The following is a 20,279-nucleotide window of genomic DNA, read 5'->3' on the forward strand; positions in this document are numbered from 1 at the left end:
ACAACATTTCTTTTCCTAGTTTAGCTTCCAGATTGAGACTCCATTAGGGGAGGAGAGTTGTGTTAGAAATGCCTTGAGCAAATGCCTCATCTAAAAAGAGTGACCAAGCTTTCAACATGCCGTCGTTTCACTTATGATAAAGAGAGGAGAACAAAAGCTCATGTCAACACTTATGATTGAATATATATATATATATATATTTATTTATTTATTTATGGATGCAATGTTGCAATCCGTCCGTGGACGACTTGGGAGCACATGAGATTTTCACTTCATCTTCATGGTACAATAAAGATTCTCTAAGATGAGCTGCTTCATTGCTTTTAATTTCAGCAGTAGAGAGCTAGGACAATGCGATGAATCCTATCAATCAACTCACGGTCTTAATGAGAAGAACAATTTGAGGAACCCCACAAGTTAATGGTGTACAACCATAGACTTCTACTTGATTGTGGACAATTGATTGAGACACTTGCTCTGAACTTCAACAGTAGAGAGCTGGAACAATGCGATGAATTATCAAATGCATCAATTAACTCATGGATTTAATGAAAAGAACGATGAGGAGCCCCACAAGATAATGGTGGAAGAACCATGGAGTTGATTGGGGACACTGGATTGAGACAAACCATGGAGTTGCTCTCCACATTATTCATGGAAGAAACATCTTGAATTTAGGAATCTTCCATATTTTTAGAAGACAACCCCAGAAATATGCCTTTGACAATTTGTACTAGATTACACTCATCCGACACGGCAGCTCAATCTTTGCTCGCTTCAATATTCTACAAGCAGCCTCCTTTGCAGTTTCTATCACTTCTTTCTGCACCCGAATGACTCTCTATTAGAATCTGATTCACACTTTAGCAGGCTTCAAAGCTCCATTTAATTCTTTGCTCAAATGCAACAAATTCAAAACTATGCAAACATTTAAGTATCACAATTAAAACCAGAAAAACACCATTTGAAATTTTGACCTCTACAAACAATGAAAGGAACTGGTAAATGGCAAACATGCAGAGGGACTGTTTCAAAGAAAGCAATTGCTGAAGAACAATGGAAATGGCTCAGAAAACTGTGTAGGCCAACACAAAGAGCCAGTTTATGGATTATCCTGAAGCAAACATTTTACTTCGCACAACAAAATTGATAGGATCAATGTGCATACATGAAAGGGAATGTAAACTGCTATACCACAGTGGTTAAAGAAATTTATCATTGCACAAGATATTAAAGTAAGATGTTTAGAAAACTAACCTCATTCACAGTGAGTATTTGATGTGCACGCATGATCCAACGGCCATCACACATAACTGAATCAATATTTTCTGTCCTCATGCAGTACACCAAACTTGCAATCCTGGAATATAGAAGCTAACATGTCAAAAATAGAATCTATCAATGAATGCCACTAGTCTTACTCCAGCAATAAATTTGTCATAAGGACAGGATCCACCCCATTCAACTTTCTAAACAGTTGGAAGGTTCATTTATATCAAGTGGCATTAGCAGCACTCACGGATCATGAATGGGTGTCATTGTCCAGAGATTTGGATTTATAACCACCAAGTCTGCCTGCAAATAACATAGGGAGGAAGTAAAAATAAGGCCATTGGCAGAAATGCATTTTTTCATGTTTATAATCTTGTGTGTCAACATTTTTTCTTCAACAGTCTACAACCATTGAATCTACACTTCACATGGGATGGGCAAATAAGAAAGGCATACCTTCTTACCAACTTCTAAGGATCCAATGTCTTTCTCCTGAAGTACAGCTTTTGCACCAGAAATTGTTGCCATTTTCAGCACACAATCAGCAGGTATAGCACTGGGATCTGTTGTTCCTTTAGTGAAAACCACCTTCCCTTTATGAATCAGAGATGTTAAATACATCTCATCAACTGCTCAGGAAACAATGAATGTTACCAATAGTAAGAGTTAATAGAAACATCTAATTCACCAAGAGATTAAACCAGTATCTCAACTAATCTAGAGCATAAGCAGGTCAACTTACAGTAAATGAGCATCTCAATATTCAGTGGAGGAGAAGAATAAACTTATGGTATCTATTTAGATGGTATAGATCTTCCTGGCAGTGAGACAAGAACAGAACTGGACCATAGTTGCTGCTCTAGCCTGCCCAACCTGTTAACTAAGGTAGCTCACAACATCCTTGTGAAGACTACCTTCAAGGCCTCTGATCTAGCTAGATTATTCCGTCATCAACAAAATCTTTTGACTACATGGACTGCCAAAAAGGACCATTAGTGATAGGGATACTCTTTTCACCTCCAACAACTTTTGGACCTATCGCTTCCAAGCTATTGCCACTCAACTCTATTTCAGCACACCTATCATCCTCAAACTGATGGATAGATAGAAAGGGTTCATCAAGTCCTTGAAGACATTCTAAGGGCCTAAAGACATTCCTAGGACCTATTGTAATAGAGAACCAAAAAGGCAATGATACCTAGCATCATCTTAACTGTCCTGCAAAGATAAGGCTTTTAGTCAAAGCTGGCACATGCATCATGCGATAATTTGGTACAAATCTTGCTCAAAATCCATGCTTACGTCACGTAATCAAAATTTTTAGAAAATTTCAAAGAATACACAGCAAAAATCAAGAAACTACAGCAAGCAATCTCTTTGCATTCACACAAAACAACTCTCTTGCTATGCAGCCTACCAGCACTACCGATCACTAGCTAGCATAGTGTACCTATTTCCCATGTAGATGGCTTGCTCTCGCTAACTCAAGTTCCTGCCCATCACGCCGCTGAGCTGCCATCGCACCTCCCGTTACACCCCGCTCCTCCTGCCAACACCCTCTCCATCGCACTGCCCCCCACCTGCGTTGTCCCATGCCTGGTACCCCCCCGCCAGCAGTCTCCTTCGCCCTATCCCATGCCTGGTAACCCCCGCCCTGTCATACCCCCAACCCCCGCGCTGTCAACTGCCGGCTCCACCCTGCGGCCACCGGCCTGCAAGCCCCCCACCCACGCAGCTCCAATCTGACACCGCCATCCGTGGCGTCCAGCGCCGCCTCCACTGCCAGAAAACAGCATCTCCCCCTCCTCGCCACCCCCCCCCCCCCCCCCCCCCCCCCCCCCGTCCCCCCCCGTAGTACAACAGCTTGATTGGTAGGTCCTCAACAGAGACGTGCAATGGAAACCTTTGGTTAGATGCCGGTACATTGTGCGAGTGCCCCCCAGTCAAACACCTTGCGCATCGTCCTCTCTGAAAAACAGCTTTTAGCCATCCATGCCACAAAGCTGGAACTGAAAGAAACAACAATCTTTGGTCAGGTTGTAGGACAATCCCCAACAGCTTCAGGATTGGCTTCACTCCACACTACGCATTGGCACATCGCAGATCGCGGAGGCAGTTTTCATGGGTCAAGGGATCTTCATGGTTCGACTCACCTCTGCGGACACAACCCGTGAGCTAGTGGATAGCTCACCTTATGCCTCCACGAAGGGGGTCATTTATATGGTTCCTTAGTACAGTGGCTTTACAGTGGAGGATTTCACTCTCCACAATAGGTTTCTCAGATAGCTGGTCAACCTACTATTCCCCGAACTGGTGGTAGAGTATCGCCAATTAGTGGAGGACTTTGGATGGCTCTTCAACACAGTGATGCCCACCTCCTTTGCAGATGCAGCGACAGCCGCAGGAGTCCCAAAGGTACGGGTGGCTATGAAAGATACAAAGAACATACCAAAGTTTTTGGAGATAGAGACAGGCACGCACTCCTTCATGTACCAGGTTATTGTAACTGGGCAACCAAAGCAATGCTTGCAATGCCATGATTTTGGGCATCATGCAGCAGATTGTACACGCTTCGGAGGCAAGGTGACTCCGCCGATAGGTCCGCAAATGGATGCTGATGGTTTTACAAGGGTCCAACGATGATAGAGAGGGAGATGGCAAGGGGGGCCTCAATCAGTCCCTCAGACTCAATCACAGTAGCAGAGAGCAGGAGGACGTGCGGCGGCCCCCAGGTAGAGTACCCCGCAGCATCCCCCAGCTCATCCCACCCAGCAGGATCACAGGCCTCCCCTCCACCACCCACGAAGGCGTCACGGCTCCCCCACCAGAAAACCCATAGCCCACACACCGACCCCCTCCTCAGGGATTCCCCCCGACCCCATCCCACAAACCCCCCCCCCCTTCCAAGGCCACCCGTCCCCCCCACACCCACCTCGTAGTTCCGATCATCCCACCATCCAGCAATCTGCCTCCTCCCCACCTTCCCCCCCTCTGATCAATCTCCCTAATCCTCACCCAGTACATGTGACCCCACCCCCACCCATCCCCCCCCTTCCCACAGGGGATGACGAGCCTCATACGCCTATATCTTCTCCTCACCAGCAGCCTAGTCCCCCCTCCCCCCCCCCCCCCCCCCACACACACACACACACACAATCACTAGCTCATCTAACCCAGTCACCCGCCACACCTTTCCTAGGCAGGCACAACTGCTTCCACAAGAGTTCTTCCGTAGTGGTCCGTGGTTCTACTTGAGAGTTGCAGAATACGGAGAGTTTCCGCTACCTCTAGAGGTGGGGATCTTTGTGGTCCGCCAGTCAAGGAGTAGCAAGGTCCATTTTCTAGCACCACCGGATGGACCAAACTATGCCTTCTTCCTTCAGACCTCTCATTCAAGAGACTGGACGATGACACAGATAGAGGAGGAAGTAAAAGGGCAGGTTGCATACCACATCTCCCAGTGGATGGGTGTCAAGAATCGCGTGGTGGGGGGACTTGTTCAAGATGCTGCGCCGAACACACACAGAATACACAAGGAGAAGCTCACTCAAGAGACAAGAAGAGAGATGGAGGCCAAAACGTTTTCTTGCTGGCTTCTTCTTCTTCTTCCACACACTTTACAATGTACACAAAGTATAGATAAGATACAACATAAAGGAAAGTGGCTTACTAAGTCAAACAATGCATAACCGACTATACTAGTTGACTGGCGCTATAACTATGCCAGCTGTAAATAGGTGTAACAACCTGAATATAATAAGTAATGAGTCAGTGGCCATGTGAGAGTCATAATGACCACCGACATGCTAAGTGTAGACGTGTGGACTCATCTAACCAGGCGGTCCATCATTAATGTCCGCATGTGTTGAGCTTGTCATCTCAACACTCCCCCTCAAGCTCAACTGCATCTCTACAACTCCAAGTAAGCTTCGAAACTTTTGAAGCCTCTCTGTACTCCATGCCTTTGTGAAGATGTCAGCTATCTGATCTTATGTGCTAACATACACCAAGTCAATCTCACTTGCTAGTACCTTCTCTCTCACAAAGTGGTAGTGTACCTCAATATATTTTGTCCTGGCATGGAACACAGGGTTCCTAGCCAACTGTATAGTGCTCATGTTGTCACAATAAATGACAACTGGACCTTCCACCTGCACATCTAAATCAGCCAATAACTTTTGCAGCCATACTACCTCACATGTTGCAACAGCAGCACCACTATACTCAGCCTCTGTACTCGACAAAGCAACTGTAGATTGCTTTTTGTTGCTCCAAGCAACTACTGCACTACCAAGAGAGAACATGTATCCGCTGGTAGATCTTCTATCAGACATACTACCAGTCCAATCTACATCTGTGTATCCAAACACCTGTACATTTGTACTTGCCTCATAGAAAAGTCCATAATGTAATGTGGACTTCACATATCTCAATATGCGTCTAACTACATCCAAATGTGGCTTTCTAGGTATTTGCATAAATTGACTCACAAGACCAACAGCGTAGCTCAAGTCTGGCCTTGTAATGGTCATGTAGATCAAACTCCTCACTATCCTCCTGAACATAGTAGAGTCTTCTATCTCATTTCCAACATCACCACTCAACTTTACATTCTACTCCAACGGGACTGAAAGTGGTTTGCATGCTGTCATACCATACTTGGACAACATATCCAAGCCATACTGTCTTTGGGACAGCCATATACCATCATCACATCTGATCACCTCAATGCCAAGGAAGTACCTTAGCTCACCTAAATCCTTCATCTCAAACTTCTTCAAAAAGTCCTCGACTTCAACAATCCCACTATCACTATTACCTGTAATAATCACGTCATCCACATAGATGACTATGATGACCAAACCTACATCTCCATTTCTCGCATAAAGTGAGTGATCAGCATTAGAAACATAAAAGCCAATATTGACAAGATACTCTCTAATCTTGTCAAACCATGCTCTAGGTGCTTACTTGAGCCCATAGAGCACCTTCTTCAACCTGCACACATACGTGGGATGCTCTAAATCTTCATAACCTGCTGGCTGATCCATATACACTTCTTCCTGCAAATCACCATGCAAGAAGGCATTCTTCACATCCATTTGCTGCAACCTCCAACCTTTGGTTGCTGCCAAAGCAATCACATCTGACAGTTGCCATCCTAGCAACTGGACTAAAGGTTTCATCATAATCTATGCCATATGTCTGGGCATAGCCTTTTGCAACTAGCCTAGCTTTGTACCTACTAATAGAACCATATGCATTGTGCTTAATCTTATAAACCCACTTACATCCAATAGCTTTCTTGCCCTTCAGCAATGATAGTAGATCCCAAGTCTTATTGGCCTCTAATGCAACCATCTCCTCATCCATTGCTACATCCCAATGAGCATGACCAGCAGCCTCCTCAAAACATGTGGGCTCAACATCCTCAATCACTTTCACCATATAAGCATAATGGTGAGCTGCATAACCTTCAAAACCAAACCTGTTAACAAGATATCTTACCCTGCTAGACCTGCGTACCACTGGATCACTCAATGGATTCTTTGCATTGACGCGTGCTCTCTGCATCCCTGGAGTCCTCACTGAAGGAATGCCAAGCTCATCATCCAAGCTCTCTGAGCCACTGGAGTCTCCATCAAGAACTGCATCAATGCCATCTGACACTTTATTCTTTCCTTTGTCTTTACCTGTAGTGCTACTTGATGCACCTGAAGATGTAGAGCTACTCCTTAGTCTCCCAGACCAAGGACTACCAGATGATGTCTCTGGTCCACTAAGAGTCCGTGATTCTTGCTTTTCAGCCTGCACATGAGTGTCATGATCATCATCATCATCCAATGCATCACCACTAGATGCATATCAACTGCTCATTTCATCAAAGATAACATCCCTACTCACTCTGAACTTACGTGTGACAGGGTTATAACATCAATACCCTTTCTACTCTAAAGAGTATCCAATAAAGACACATTTTTCTGCCTTTGGATCAAGCTTCTTCCGTAGCTCATCTGGCACATGAACATATGCAACACAGCCAAATACCTTCAAGTGCAATACATTAGGCTTCTTGCCAGTAAAACATTCTTTAGGAGTCATCCCATGAACTGTAGCTGTGGGAGTTCTGTTCATAATATAAGCAGTATGAACAGCCTCAGACCAAAAATGCTTAGGCATATTCTTTTCAGCCATGAAGGCGCGTGCAACTTCTGCAATATGCCTGTTTTTCCTTTCTACAACCCCATTTTGCTGTGGGGTATACTTGCATGTGAACTGTCTCTTTATCCCATGAGACCTCAAAAAATCAGTGAACTCATTCGAAAGGTACTCTCCCTCTCCATCTGACCTCAAGCACTTTACTTTCAAGCTTGTTTCTCTTTCAACTGCAGCCTTGAAGGTTCTAAAGTGCTCAAACGCTTCACTTTTTTCCTTCATAAAATATACCCACAGCTTTCTAGAACAATCATCAATGAATGTGACAAAGTATGAACTGCCTTCAAGAGATACATTTTGTGTAGGCCCCCAAAGTCTGTATGCACAACATCAAGGACATTTCTGCTTACATCTCTGTCATGTGAAAAGGGTTGTCTTGCTTGCTTACCAAACTGGCATGCTTCCCATACCTTATGAAATTCTGCAACTCTAAATGTAGGCAAATTTATAACCAACCCTTTGGACTGCATTAATTTCAGCCTTTGTACATTTGCATGTCCAATGCGTTTGTGCCAAATTTCAATATCTGCAACACCACCTTTTCCTTTAGCATACATAGCAGCATTCATAGTAGGAATTCCAGCATCCAAAGTAAACATACGTCCAACTCTACTTCCCTTTGCAACTAACCTGCACTTGTCATTGAAGTCTTCTATAAAGCAACCCTTTGCATTAAATCTGACTTGCAGCCCTTGCTCTACCATCTAACCGACTGACACCAAGTTCTTTGTAATAGATGGCACATGTAATACACCTGAAAGACTCTTTGTCTTACCATCATGCAAGGACAAGGGAACTTTTTCAATATGTGAAATTGGGTGGCATGAATCATCACCCGTCTGCACATAACTTGCATTTTGCAAATCCTACATCTCTTCAAACCATTCTGCATGGCTGGTCATATTATTGGATGTACCTGAATCAATATACCAAACATCATCATGTAGTCCCTTTTCTGTAACAGCATTCAGCATATGCTGCATAACAAACAGATGTTCATTTTTGTCTTCATTCTGTCGTGAAGACGATGCATAGTTTCCTTGCTGCAACTTACCACTGCGAATATCATCTTTCTTAGCATAACATTGAATTGCAATATGGCCTGTTTTGCCACAGTAGTGACACACAATACCAGAGTTGTTAGAACCTCTGTTCTGCCATCCACCTCTTCCTCTAAAGCTCCCCCTACCTCTAAAGTTACCACGGCCTCCTAAAACCTGCATATCACCAAATTGTTGATTCAATCTGTTTTGCTGGTTGTCACTACCATGTCCTGTACCACGGCCTCTTGAAGAGAACTTGCCATGTCCCCTTCCTGAATTGGAGTAGAAAGCTTGGACCTGTTCACCACTTCTTTCAGATGTCTCACTCTGCATGTTGATCTCTTCAATGATCATAAGAAAGACCAACTCATCGAAATCTGGAAATGGCTTTCTGATATATACGGAAGTTACAAAAGACTTCCAAGCCTTTTCATTGTTGAGTCCATCCAAGGTAGACGACACCAAATCATCATCATCGGGCATTGCATCAATCGCTGCCAAGACATCTGCAATGCTCCTTACCTTCAGTGCATACTCATTGATAGACACCTTCACTTTCTTCAATGTATTCAACTCTTGCTTGAGTTGAATCTTTCGTGTCTTTGTATTTACAGAAAACATACTTTCAAGTATGGTCCAAGCTGCATATGAATTCTCTACATTTCTTATATGTCCCAGCATATTATTGTCAATTACTGTAGACAGCCAATACATGATCTTTTTGTCTTTTGCATTCCATTCCTTCCGTGCCTTTGTCTCTTCTACAGTTGGAGGATCACTTACCTCCGGCTCCTTTTCTTTACCTGACACAAACTCGTAGAGGCCTTTTCCAATAAGGAAGTTCGTGACACGGAACTTCCATGAAGGGTAGTTGTTCTTGTTGAGCTTCTCAATGATGGGATTTCCACTGTTCTCTGCCATTATCACAAAACTAATACCAAACAACAAGCAAATCTTCTGCAACCCTCGACCTGTAGTGCACAGCAATACACCAAACAGCCTTTTTCGCTATTTGCTCAACAATACATGCAGTCTGCGCAACCAGTTTGCAGATAAACCTTTTGTTTGCTTCCTGCAAATATCTCAAAAATTACAGATTTGCAATCTATAATCTGCGCACCCACTTTCAATTAAAATAGCCAAGATCAAAGTGTACCCTGAAACTGTTGTCCGCAACCTTGAGGCTCTAAAACGGGGCCTGAAACGGTCTCAAATGCCCAAAATAACTGCAGGAAACCCTAAAGGGCTATTCTACAGAATATACAGTGCTTTCCTTGCACACCAAATCTCACAGCAATCTGAGATTTTTTGCTCTACCCTGCTTCTGGTGCCTCCACAGGCACTGTCCAAGAGAAAGAGTGGAAGAATGGGAGAACTTCTTACTCGTGGCTTGCTTGCTCGAACCTTGCTTCTTTTCCTTCACTTCAGCCTTCGAAATCAGCCTCTCTCAGTGGCGCGGCTCTGATACCATGTCAAGAATAGCGTGGTGGGGGGACTTGCTCAAGATGCTGCGCCAAACACACACAGAATACACAAGGAGAAACTCACTCAAGAGACAAGAAGAGAGATGGAGGCCAAAACGTTTTCTTGCTGGTTTCTTCTTCTTCCACACACTTCACAATGTACACAAAGTATAGATAAGATACAACATAAAGGAATGTGGCCTACTAAGTCAAACAATGCATAACCGACTACACTAGTCGACTGGCGCTATAATTATGCTAGCTGTAAATAGGTGTAACAACCTGAATATAATAAGTAATGAGTCAGTGGCCATGTGAGAGTCATAATGACCACCGACCTGCTAAGTATAGATGTGTGGACTCATCTAACCAGGCGGTCCATCATTAATGTCCGCATGTGTTGAGCTTGTTATCTCAACAATGGGAGGAGGACTAGCACTCTTTTCCCAGCAATGCCCAGGGTGCATGATGAACATTAACTGGTGGGCTGGAGCCGAGGTCCCACATTTGAGCATTATTTTTCGAGCCTCTCCATAGTGAAGAGCAATAATGGACGTGATCAAGTGGCCCTTCGCACAAGCTGCCTGCTTCTATAAGTGTACAGAGTCACACCTTTCAGCCTGGCTAATAGATGCCGTGGTGGTACCACCTGGAGTATCTATCAATCCCATGGTCCACCCGAGAGCTACCATGGGGGAATGGAGTTCACCTTCTAGGCTTGCAGCAAAGCGCATTCGCATGCCCCATAGCTCTTCTTCTTCATCAGCAGCTTCCACACCGAATAGATGCATGTTCAATCAGTCACATGCTTCCCCATAAGTTTACATCTAGCATCATGGAATGTGAACAACCTCCACTATAGTGGGATACATGGTTCTAGAAAGTTGATTGTTCGGCAAGAGTTGCAACCTGCCCGTGCTAGACGGATCGGCATCTTACTTCTGCAGGAGCACAAGCTCACCCCCGCCCAGGCCCAGCAGATAGGGAAGGTACTTCCAAGCAGCTCACACACCTAATGGGAATACTCTATCGAGGCCCATGGCAGGAGTGGAGGCGTATGCACCTCTATTGGCCCGAGGCTTACCGCTTGTGTGCATGACCACGGGACGATAGTGAAAGGGAGGGTCCTATGGATCAAACTGGACATGGGGGACTCATGCCTTGGAGTCCTCAATGTCTATGCTCCCACGGAGGTTACGGCACGCAGCAGATTCTAGATGGAGATTGCAACAGGATGTCCAAAGGTGGACTCCTGGATTGTTGGAGAAGACTTCAACAACCTGGAAACCCTAGAGGACTAGCAAGGCAGAGGCAGAGAGTACAAGGGTATGGTAGGGGAGGAGCACGAGGCATGGGAGGTCTTTCTCCTCACAGTAGAAGCACATGATGCCTAGCGGGGCTCAGCTTTTCATAAGAGGGAGAGGTCGTTGGACTTCTCATGGGGGTATAGGCAGCTGAGGGGAGCTCTTCTGAAGCAGCTGGACTCATTTTATGTGGTAGAGTGGGGGTGCTCTCGAGGAGGCCAGGTAGGGTAGTTGGCTAGCACCACCTTGTTTGACCACTGTCCGGTTCTTCTCACACTCAATGCTCCAGCTTCACCCCTCGACACGCGATCCTGTCGATCCCTGACTCAATCTATAGGAGGGAGGAGGTGAGGCAGATTGAGCAGCTCTAGACTAGGGAGTGAGACAAGAGGGACCAGATTGTAGAGGAGGTTGCAGAGATCTTAGCCGAGTCGAGCAAGATCTGCCAGGAGACAGCCTTGAAGGCTAGGCAATAGAGCTGGGAGGAGGAGAGAGCACTCCGATGAGACCTAGCTACCACTCAAAGACTTCTTCGGGAGGCACCAGGGGATCCCACTCTCCACACGCAGGAGGTGCGCGCACAGGCAGCCCTCGCCAGTCTTGAGGACAGGCGCTCAAAGTTCTCCTTCTGTACCTCAACAACCTTTTGGGCGCAGAAGGGGGACACGATGTGTAGGGAGTTTTTTCAAGTGCACCAACCTTGCAGCTCAAGAGATCAGATTTATAGCCTACGTGATCAATATGGGAGGATTCACTCTAGCCTAGATGAGATGATGGAGATTGCCACTGATTACTACAAACTTCTTTTTCAGCAGGAGGCAAGCCCGGCTAGGGGACAGCATTGTAGACAGCATGATGGGTCGCTCCCTCCTAGACCCCTTCACAGAAAAGGAATTAGCAGAGGCTTTCCATACGCAGGATGGGCAGAAATGCCCGGGAGAGGAGGGTCTTTTGAAGGCCTTCTTCACCACCTACTGGGAGGTGGTGAAGGACCCCCTCCTGCTTGCCTTTCAGGAGATTTTCACTTCAGGATGGATGCCTGGTAGTCTATTGGCAAGTCTTGTCAGCCTCCTCCCCAAAGGGAAAGACCGGTGGAGCTATCCCAGTGAAGACCGATTACCTTGTTGTCAGTGGCCTTTAAGGCACTGGCCAAGATGATCAGTAGGCGACTCCGCCCCGTGCTTCCAGACATTATTCATGGCACACAAACAGGTTTTGTCTAGAATAGGAGTATCCTAGACAATGTCTTCACCTTCTTCGAGGCGACCGAGTGGGCCCAGCACAATGGCCAAGGGTTGGTTGTACTACTCTTGGACTTCGAGAAGGCCTATGACAGGGTTGACTGGGACTTCTTAGAGGGCACCATGGCAAGGTTGGGTTTCCCCCAAGCATGGATTTGGGAGGTCACTGTACTCTACAGATTAGCCACTCGTAGGGTTCTCATAGGTAGCAAGAGGGGGGAGGAGTTTCAGCTGGATAGATCTGTCCGGCAGGGCTGTCCTCTTGCCCCGTATCTATTCTTACTCTTTGCAGAGGCGATGTCCTACTTCCTCCGTTCACATGTGAGCGGGCTACATGGCCTTCGACTTCCGATAAGAGAGGAGACGAAGCTGCTTGATTCACAGTATGCAGATGATATTGCTCTTTATATGGAGGACAATGTGCTGATGCTAGAGAGAGTCAGACTAGCTCTAGAGGTGTTCTGCACTCCAGCGGGAGCAAAAATCAACTGGGCGAAAGTCGGTTGGTTTTCTTACAGACCTGGACGCTAGTACGGAGTGGGGTGTCCACTTGGGGTTCAAATGGGTATGCAAGGGACAGACCGTCCAATACCTAGGGTTTTAGGTGGGACTCGGCATCACTCTTGCCCAACAGTTTCTTCTAGTTCCCGACTCTATCAGGCGGAAGCTAACCTACTGGAGCACTGTCCACCTCTCCTTAGCAGGCGAGCCCTGAAGGTCAACCAGATCCTCCTTGCAACAACTTGGTACATTGCCTCATGCTGGTGCTTCTCCTCGTCTTGTGTGGTTTAGCTTCGTAGCCTAGTATGGAACTTCCTATGGGCCAGCTCAGACAGTTCCAAGGACTCTCGGGCCAAGGTGGCATAGGTGACCATCATCCGGCATCAGCTGAGGGAGGGCTTAGGACCATAGACCCAGAGTTTTAGAGCCTAGCCCTTTTGGGCAAGCTAGTAGTCCATAGACTCACACCAGAGGGCAGACTTGGAAGGTCCTTCTGTAGGAGGGTCTCTAGGAGTGCAGACCGAGGCTCAATGGTGATTGGAGGCCATCCTTGAGATGGAGCTTCACGGCTGCCCAGATCACGCCACCCAGATCCTCCTTCCTCCGCAGCCTACTTCATGTGTGGCAGGGCCTCCGCAAGGCCCTAATTCAGAGGCCCTCAAAATGCCAAGAGGAGATAGACCAGCAACCGGTGGTCTGGAACCCCCAAGCCAAAGATCGGGACAAGATACAGATTGGTGAGTGCCCCCATATCCAGTGGGTTGGATGGGAGGTTGGCCTTGCTCGCACTATCAGGAAGTGGCGGGAGGTGTATAGGATGGTGGATTAGGAGGTGTTGCAGCAGGCAACAGGTTGTGAGCGAGGAGCTAAGTTGAGGAGAAGGGAGATTAATCAGCGATCCCTCAAGAGTGGCTTGACCCCCCGATCTGAGAACCGGTGGAGCTTAGCGAGGTGTGGGCCACTAGATTCTCACCGGCAAGTATCCCCCTACAAGTGATAGGTAGAGTTGGCGGCGCCCCCTACGGGATTTTCTTCACCGTGCAGGATGGGGGGGCGTTTGGTCCTTTACAGAGGGCAGCAAGATGAGGAGATCGTTGTCCCTCCTTGGAGGAGGATTCGGGTGGTTGGTCTCCAAGGGAAGACCTGGCATCTGGACCCTTATGTGTTCTTGGAGGAGTTCCAGCAGTGGTGCCTTTGGAAATGGGAGAGCAGGCCACTTGATGAGCTAGAGTGGGACCCTAGAGAGTGGCTATGGCCAGTCACTATAATTGCCAAGAAGTCACTGAGGTTCTTGGAGTACACAACCAGGATTGGTAGACATGTACCGATGCAGAAAGACATGGACTGGGCGCCTTTGCATAGCAGATACTGGGAAGCACAGCATCACAGATGCCTTCCATCGGACTTTCTAGCATCGCCTACAGGACAGCTAGAGGCCGAGGAGGGTGTCGTATTTCCTATGGCTTTTGGCACATGGAGGTTTAGCAGTTGGGAGTTGGCTAGCCCAGATGCAATAGGATGGAGGGTGTAAACGCTGCCCACAACAGCTTTAGGAAACTCCAAAGCACTGCATTTTGTCTTGGAGGCAGCACAGCTCGTGTGGAGAGGAGCCTGCCGCATTCTCCGCCATGTGGCACCCAATCTTGGATGTATCTTGTGGGGAGTTTTCTGCCGACAGGCAGTTAGCCAAGGCCATCCGATTTTGTACGAGGCCAAGATGCAAGACACGATTTTCATCATTGAGGCTGGGTCTTGTGCAGTAGTCGGCTTGGAGGCTTTACCAAGCCACCAAGTACTGGAGCCCACAGCAGACCGCTCAAAGGTCTCGGAGATCGTAGGGAGTCTTACAAAATGGCACATCTCGAAGGCACCTTGTCAGGAGGTTTTTGGCAGGAAGTGCCTTTCAGTACAGGTGACTTTGGCAGAGCTTTGGACTTCCATCATCCACTCCCTCTACGGCCGGTGGGACCAGGTGCAAGGCGAGTCTCAAGCTCGTCAGGAGCTCCATTTTCACTTTTTGCACACCTAGGGCAGCCAGGACCTGTCCTTCATGATGCAGGCAGGCAACCCCAGATGGCGTTACACTCCCCCTCCATGGCTTCTTGCCCCCATCCCCCCTAGACCACCTTGAGAGGCTTGTATACATTATGTATTTTTGATTTGCATCAGCTCCAGCTAGTTTGTTGAGCATGAGCATTCTGTTGTAATCAGCCGTTTGAGTAATATAATTAGCCACATTTTACTTACAAAAAAAAAATAGTGTACCTATTTCCATGAGTTGTTCATTCCATGACCTTAAAATCTTTAAAAAATTAAGCAAATTGATTCAAGGGCTTCCTCTCATGTGACCCTACATCGTGCTTGGTTCTATACCTATTGTCCTATGATAGTATGTGTGATTGGGATATGATCATGTTCGTGATATTATTGGCATCAGGGATGTTCATTTGCAATCTGCTGTTGGTTAGACAATGTGACTAACTAGAGAGATTGTCTACCAAGGCTATTATGTTATGCTAGATTTAATTCATCAATCCCAAAGCATGCCCAAAGCCTACAAATCACTAAGTTTCAAGGGTTAGAACTATGGTGCCTTCCTTTAGTCGAGTTTGCTTATAATACTTCCTATCAGCAAAGCATTGGGATGACTCCCTTCCAAGCATTGTAGACCTCTTCCCCTCTTTGAGAATGTACATAATGCAAAAGCAAAACAAAGATGAGTATGAACATGAACAAGACAATGAACACGAGATGGTAATCAAAGGATCTATCATAGCATAGAGCCATTAAATTTGTACCAAGTGAGGTTGCATATAACTTGTTAATGCTTCATTGTTTGCACAACATATGACCGGCATTGAAGCAAATGGTGGCTAGTCTAGAATGGGAGGGTTGGCCTACTTCTCACACAACTCCGGCACAATTGTGCTATACCACCATCATCCAAGAGGATTATTAGCCAAAAACATTCACTTCTTCTTTGCTTGCCCATTGTGAGGTTGTTACATCATGTGGATAGTGATGTTCCTATATTGGGAAGATTTACGAGGCAATGGATCGGATGATAGAAAACATCCAATCCATTGAGATAGATAATGCTAGATTGCAAGAGATTGAAGAACTTGTGTTTAAGTGGCAAGAATCGGTATTACTCTCCATTACATTGTGCAGCTTATGCATTGGATCCTGAGTTCCAACACAAAGGAAAAGTTCTTCAAGCAAATGCAAAGGTGGTGCGAGGTTGGAATTCAACTCTTCAAAAGTTGATTCCTACTCCAAAGGAACGCAGGTTGGTGAAAGATCAACTTGCAAACTTTCGTTATAGGGAGGGAATTTCTAGGTGGCCTGATGCTCAATATGATAGGTAATCTCATCTACATTTGTAAAATCTTTGTGTAGCCATTTTTTAATATTATGATTTGAATCAATAAGGGAATTTTTTTCTCAATCTTGTATTGATATTGTAGATTCCGTGTTGGTGTTGTGACTTGGTGGAAGGACTATGGAGTAGACTCACTTGAGCTTCAAAACTTGGCTATCAAGATTCTTAGCCAAGTTTTCTCATCATCAGCACTAGAGAGGCTTTGGAACACCTTCAGTCACATCCACATGAAGAAAAGGAATTGCTTCACGCTTCAAAGAGCAGATGACCTCATTTTTGTCAATGCAAACCTACCTTTGTTGACAAAAATGAAGTTAGAGTATTCTCGAGACATGTATATAGGCTTTCATAAAAGTGAGCAAGATTCTGGGTTTGTGTGAGATGCCAATGATGAGGAGGAGGATGAAGAGGATCTGCCTCCAGCAACTAAAGACTGTGAAATGGATGAGGAAGAGGGAGATGGGGAGCAAGAAGAACTATGAGATGATAATTAGTTATGAATCACTTTCTTTTTGCATTATGCACTTATTTAGAAATCTTCCTTCTTTGAAATTAGCATATAAATTATGTTTCAAAATCTTTGCACGCATCACAAAGCTCCTTTCAGCTTATGCCTTTTGTAGAACTCTTTCAAAACTTGGAAATTAGAAAGGTTTGATTTTGAGTATGAAACTTGTAATTTGTATTGTAAACTTGGAAATTAAAAAGCTTTGATTTTGAGTATGAAACCTATATTGTAACTTCTAAGCACCTAGGCTCTAACCTCTCTCTCTCTCTCTCTCTCTCTCCTTCCCCTGATGATGTGGCATTTCCGTTTCCCCCTCCTCAAAATTTGTCATTTTTGTTTCCATTTTTCTGTTTCCCTTAACTATGTCACAAAATCATTCCAAGCCCAGCTTTCCAAGGTATCCATCAGAGAGTGCTTCAAAGTAGACTTAGTGGAGAAACCTCCGAAGGAACGTTATCAGATGGAGCTCTACCCTTCCCGCATAAAGAATCCTCGAGACTGAATTGCTGAGTTCTGGGCAAACGAGACTCAACCATTTTTCCCTTTTTCAAATGAACCTCTGTGCAAGCAAGTTCTAGCTGATCACATGACTGCATGGACTGTTTACTCTTATCCATAGGCATCTGCAAAGGGGTTTCACCATCCTTCAACTCCTTGACTGGCATGTCTACATCTATCATAGGGCAGCATTTCTATCCACTTTATCAAGACACTCAGACATAAAGTGGCCCAACTACCCACAAGAAAATGCCCCATTGGAGCTGAAAAAGTAATGGATGCATGCTAAGGCAGTTTATATGCAACAATTAGGCCTCTTGCAGGTAATGTCCCACAACATACATAACTTGTACTGATTGACAGCACATAATGTAGGTGGCACCAAAAGAGTGTTGGTGGCAGCATCCTTCATCAAAGGCCGCTGGGCAACCTTCAACTTCCACCCAATAGGGCATTCACACTGAAGCAGACATTGGAAATCTGCTAGAGGCCTCCAAGGCACAACATGAACCAAGAGATGGTCAAAGAACAAAGGCAACTTTGCCAGTAAGGCATCCTGCATCTGAGGAGAATGCAACAGCATTTCATAAAAGCCCCCAGGGCCTACAAAGATTTCATCAAAGCAATCTGCTTGCATCAAGGAAGCCAACCATTGACGGATTCTAGCAAGCATCAAAATTCTACCCGTGAAAAACATGATGACACCCTTCTCATAGAAACAAAAAAATGAACGCAGCACTACATTGGTATCCACATTATTCCTCCTCAAACCTTGTTAGAAGAGTGTGAAAGATTTTGGTGAACCTAATCTCCTAATAATGTGTTCCCAAATTCAAGCAAGTGCTCACAATCCAACTCTTGGGATTCACCAGAAACAATGGCCGCTTGCAGATAAGAGTGGACAGGAGTATGTGCTGGAGCAGGAGCCTGCAAGCAGCCCCTTAGCTTCTTCCAAAGTATGCTTGGAACACTTGCCGGCTGGCTGGTTATCAGAACAGTGCACCATCTCTTCTATGCAAGGAATCATTTCCTCTTCTTCATCAGCCTTAATGTCTGGTCAAAAGGCTTCCACCGTTTGATCGATGAATGCAGTGTCAAGGCCATCCATTTTTGTTGACCCCCTCTCACAGTGCTGCAAGATACGGAATACAAATCTGATGCTGGTCATGCAGATCTGAGGCTAGTCACACAGGTAAACTGCAGATCACACAGGTCACAGAATATGCTGCAGGTCATGTCCCTCAGACGATGCTGAAATTCATGCAGGTCACTCAAATCTGCAGGTGGGGCAGCCCTGCCTGTCAATTTACTTTTCCATGGCACACACAGGTCAGACAGGGCAAGAAAAAGACAACACAGGGCAGGCTGCACACTGGACTGCAGACATCCAAAACAAAGTGGGACTGCGGAGTGGGTGCGTCCAGGAACAAGGCAAGTGGCAGATGCTGGAGCAGGTCGGCAGGCATGCAGCACGACAGGTTCCCAGGCTCACACATCTCTCTCTCTCTCTCTCTCTCTCTCTCTCTCTCTCTCTCTCTCTCCCCCCTTTTTTTTCGTGAAGATAATTGAATTTAAGTAGTAAATATTTACATTAGACCATCAGGTCAACATTCTCCCTGTATCTCTTACATTCTATTACATCAGACCATCAAGTCAGCATACTCAATCTCTCTCACACTGTCTGTAGAAATTTACAAGATGCGAGCACACACACTCTCTCTCTCTCTCTCTCTACCCGGACGAAAGCCTAGACATCCACACCACAGACAAATTAAAGCCATCATTGAGCGCCATAGGAGACAGATGCCGAGACGCCTCAGCCATGCAGAGATACACCTCCCTAGAGAACAGACATATCATTGATGGAGAGTTTTCCTTTCTCTACTCTCACTTTCAGATAACTGACATGTTTCCCTTTTATAGGACACTATTTCATTTCCTTTTCAGTCTTATAGGCATGTTTTTCATCTTTTTTCTCGTTCCAGATGAGAAACACACCATCATTGTATGTACTGCTTTGGTCTCATAGGCCACATTGGCCTTTTAGAGACGTTAATATACTCTGTGTGTGTGTGTGTGTGTGTGTGTGTGTGTGTGCATCCATGCATGTGTGTATGTGGATGCGGGTGTGTATTTTTTCCCAGGTGTTTGGGTGGGTAAGTTTTGGTGGTGGTGGTTTTTTCCTTCTTCTTTTCCGTGTGGAATTTGATCATTAATTCTACCCATATTCTGCATCAAAGACCATGAATCCAAATACCATGTGTGCAAATACAGCCTCTCCTGTCAACTCTAGCCTTGTAACCATAAGGTCATACTCACACAAACTTTTTGTTTGTTTTTGTGTTGTAAATTTACAATGTGTGAGGTCAAGATGACCAACATATCACACCCTCACCCCTACATCCATAAGCTTTATGAAAACACGTGTAGCTAGTAAAACATGAATGCATAGTAAGTGATTGAAAAGCTTATGAAGATCAAAATCATAAATCGTGACAGTACCTACCTAGACTCATCCTGTTATTTGATGGTGCACCATCAGTTCCAAGTGAAACACAAACGCCTTCTACAAGCATCTCTTGAATAGGCGCAAAACCAAGCATTCTTAAGTTTGATGCTGGACAATGAGAGACTTTGACTGAAGCCTTAGCCATGAGCTCAACCTAACCAAACCAACAAAACAAAGTGAGAGAGTCATGCTGGTCTCATCATAGTAAAATAGATTTTCCAACTACTAAAATACACATTGTAATTAAGAGCTAGAAACATATCCCTATGCTACCTATATGTATGCCCATGGCATGCAAGCACTGCACTAAAATCAACATTACTCTTAGGAAAATTCTCCCAA

The 20,279-nt window shown here is 45.4% G+C and overlaps 1 protein-coding gene across 2 annotated transcripts in view; it reads right to left on the minus strand.

Annotated features, from left to right (window-relative positions):
• Positions 1-512: 512 nt before the first annotated feature.
• LOC148039163 (uncharacterized) overlaps positions 513-20,279 on the minus strand; it is a 96,102-nt gene continuing 76,335 nt past the window's right edge. For both annotated transcript variants that reach the window (XM_087675051.1, XM_087675052.1), the window contains 5 exons: positions 19,935-20,091; positions 1,729-1,901; positions 1,520-1,575; positions 1,258-1,360; positions 513-823 (listed from right to left, as the gene is read on the minus strand). In XM_087675051.1, coding sequence (XP_087531177.1) covers positions 734-823; positions 1,258-1,360; positions 1,520-1,575; positions 1,729-1,901; positions 19,935-20,091 — 579 coding nt within the window. In that variant the 3' untranslated portion in view covers positions 513-733. The remainder of the gene's footprint in view (positions 824-1,257; positions 1,361-1,519; positions 1,576-1,728; positions 1,902-19,934; positions 20,092-20,279) is intronic.

Source organism: Lygodium microphyllum, chromosome 3, assembly GCF_053477565.2.
Source record: "Lygodium microphyllum isolate KBCC chromosome 3, Lygodium_microphyllum_v1.1.10, whole genome shotgun sequence".
Lineage (NCBI taxonomy): Eukaryota > Viridiplantae > Streptophyta > Polypodiopsida > Schizaeales > Lygodiaceae > Lygodium > Lygodium microphyllum.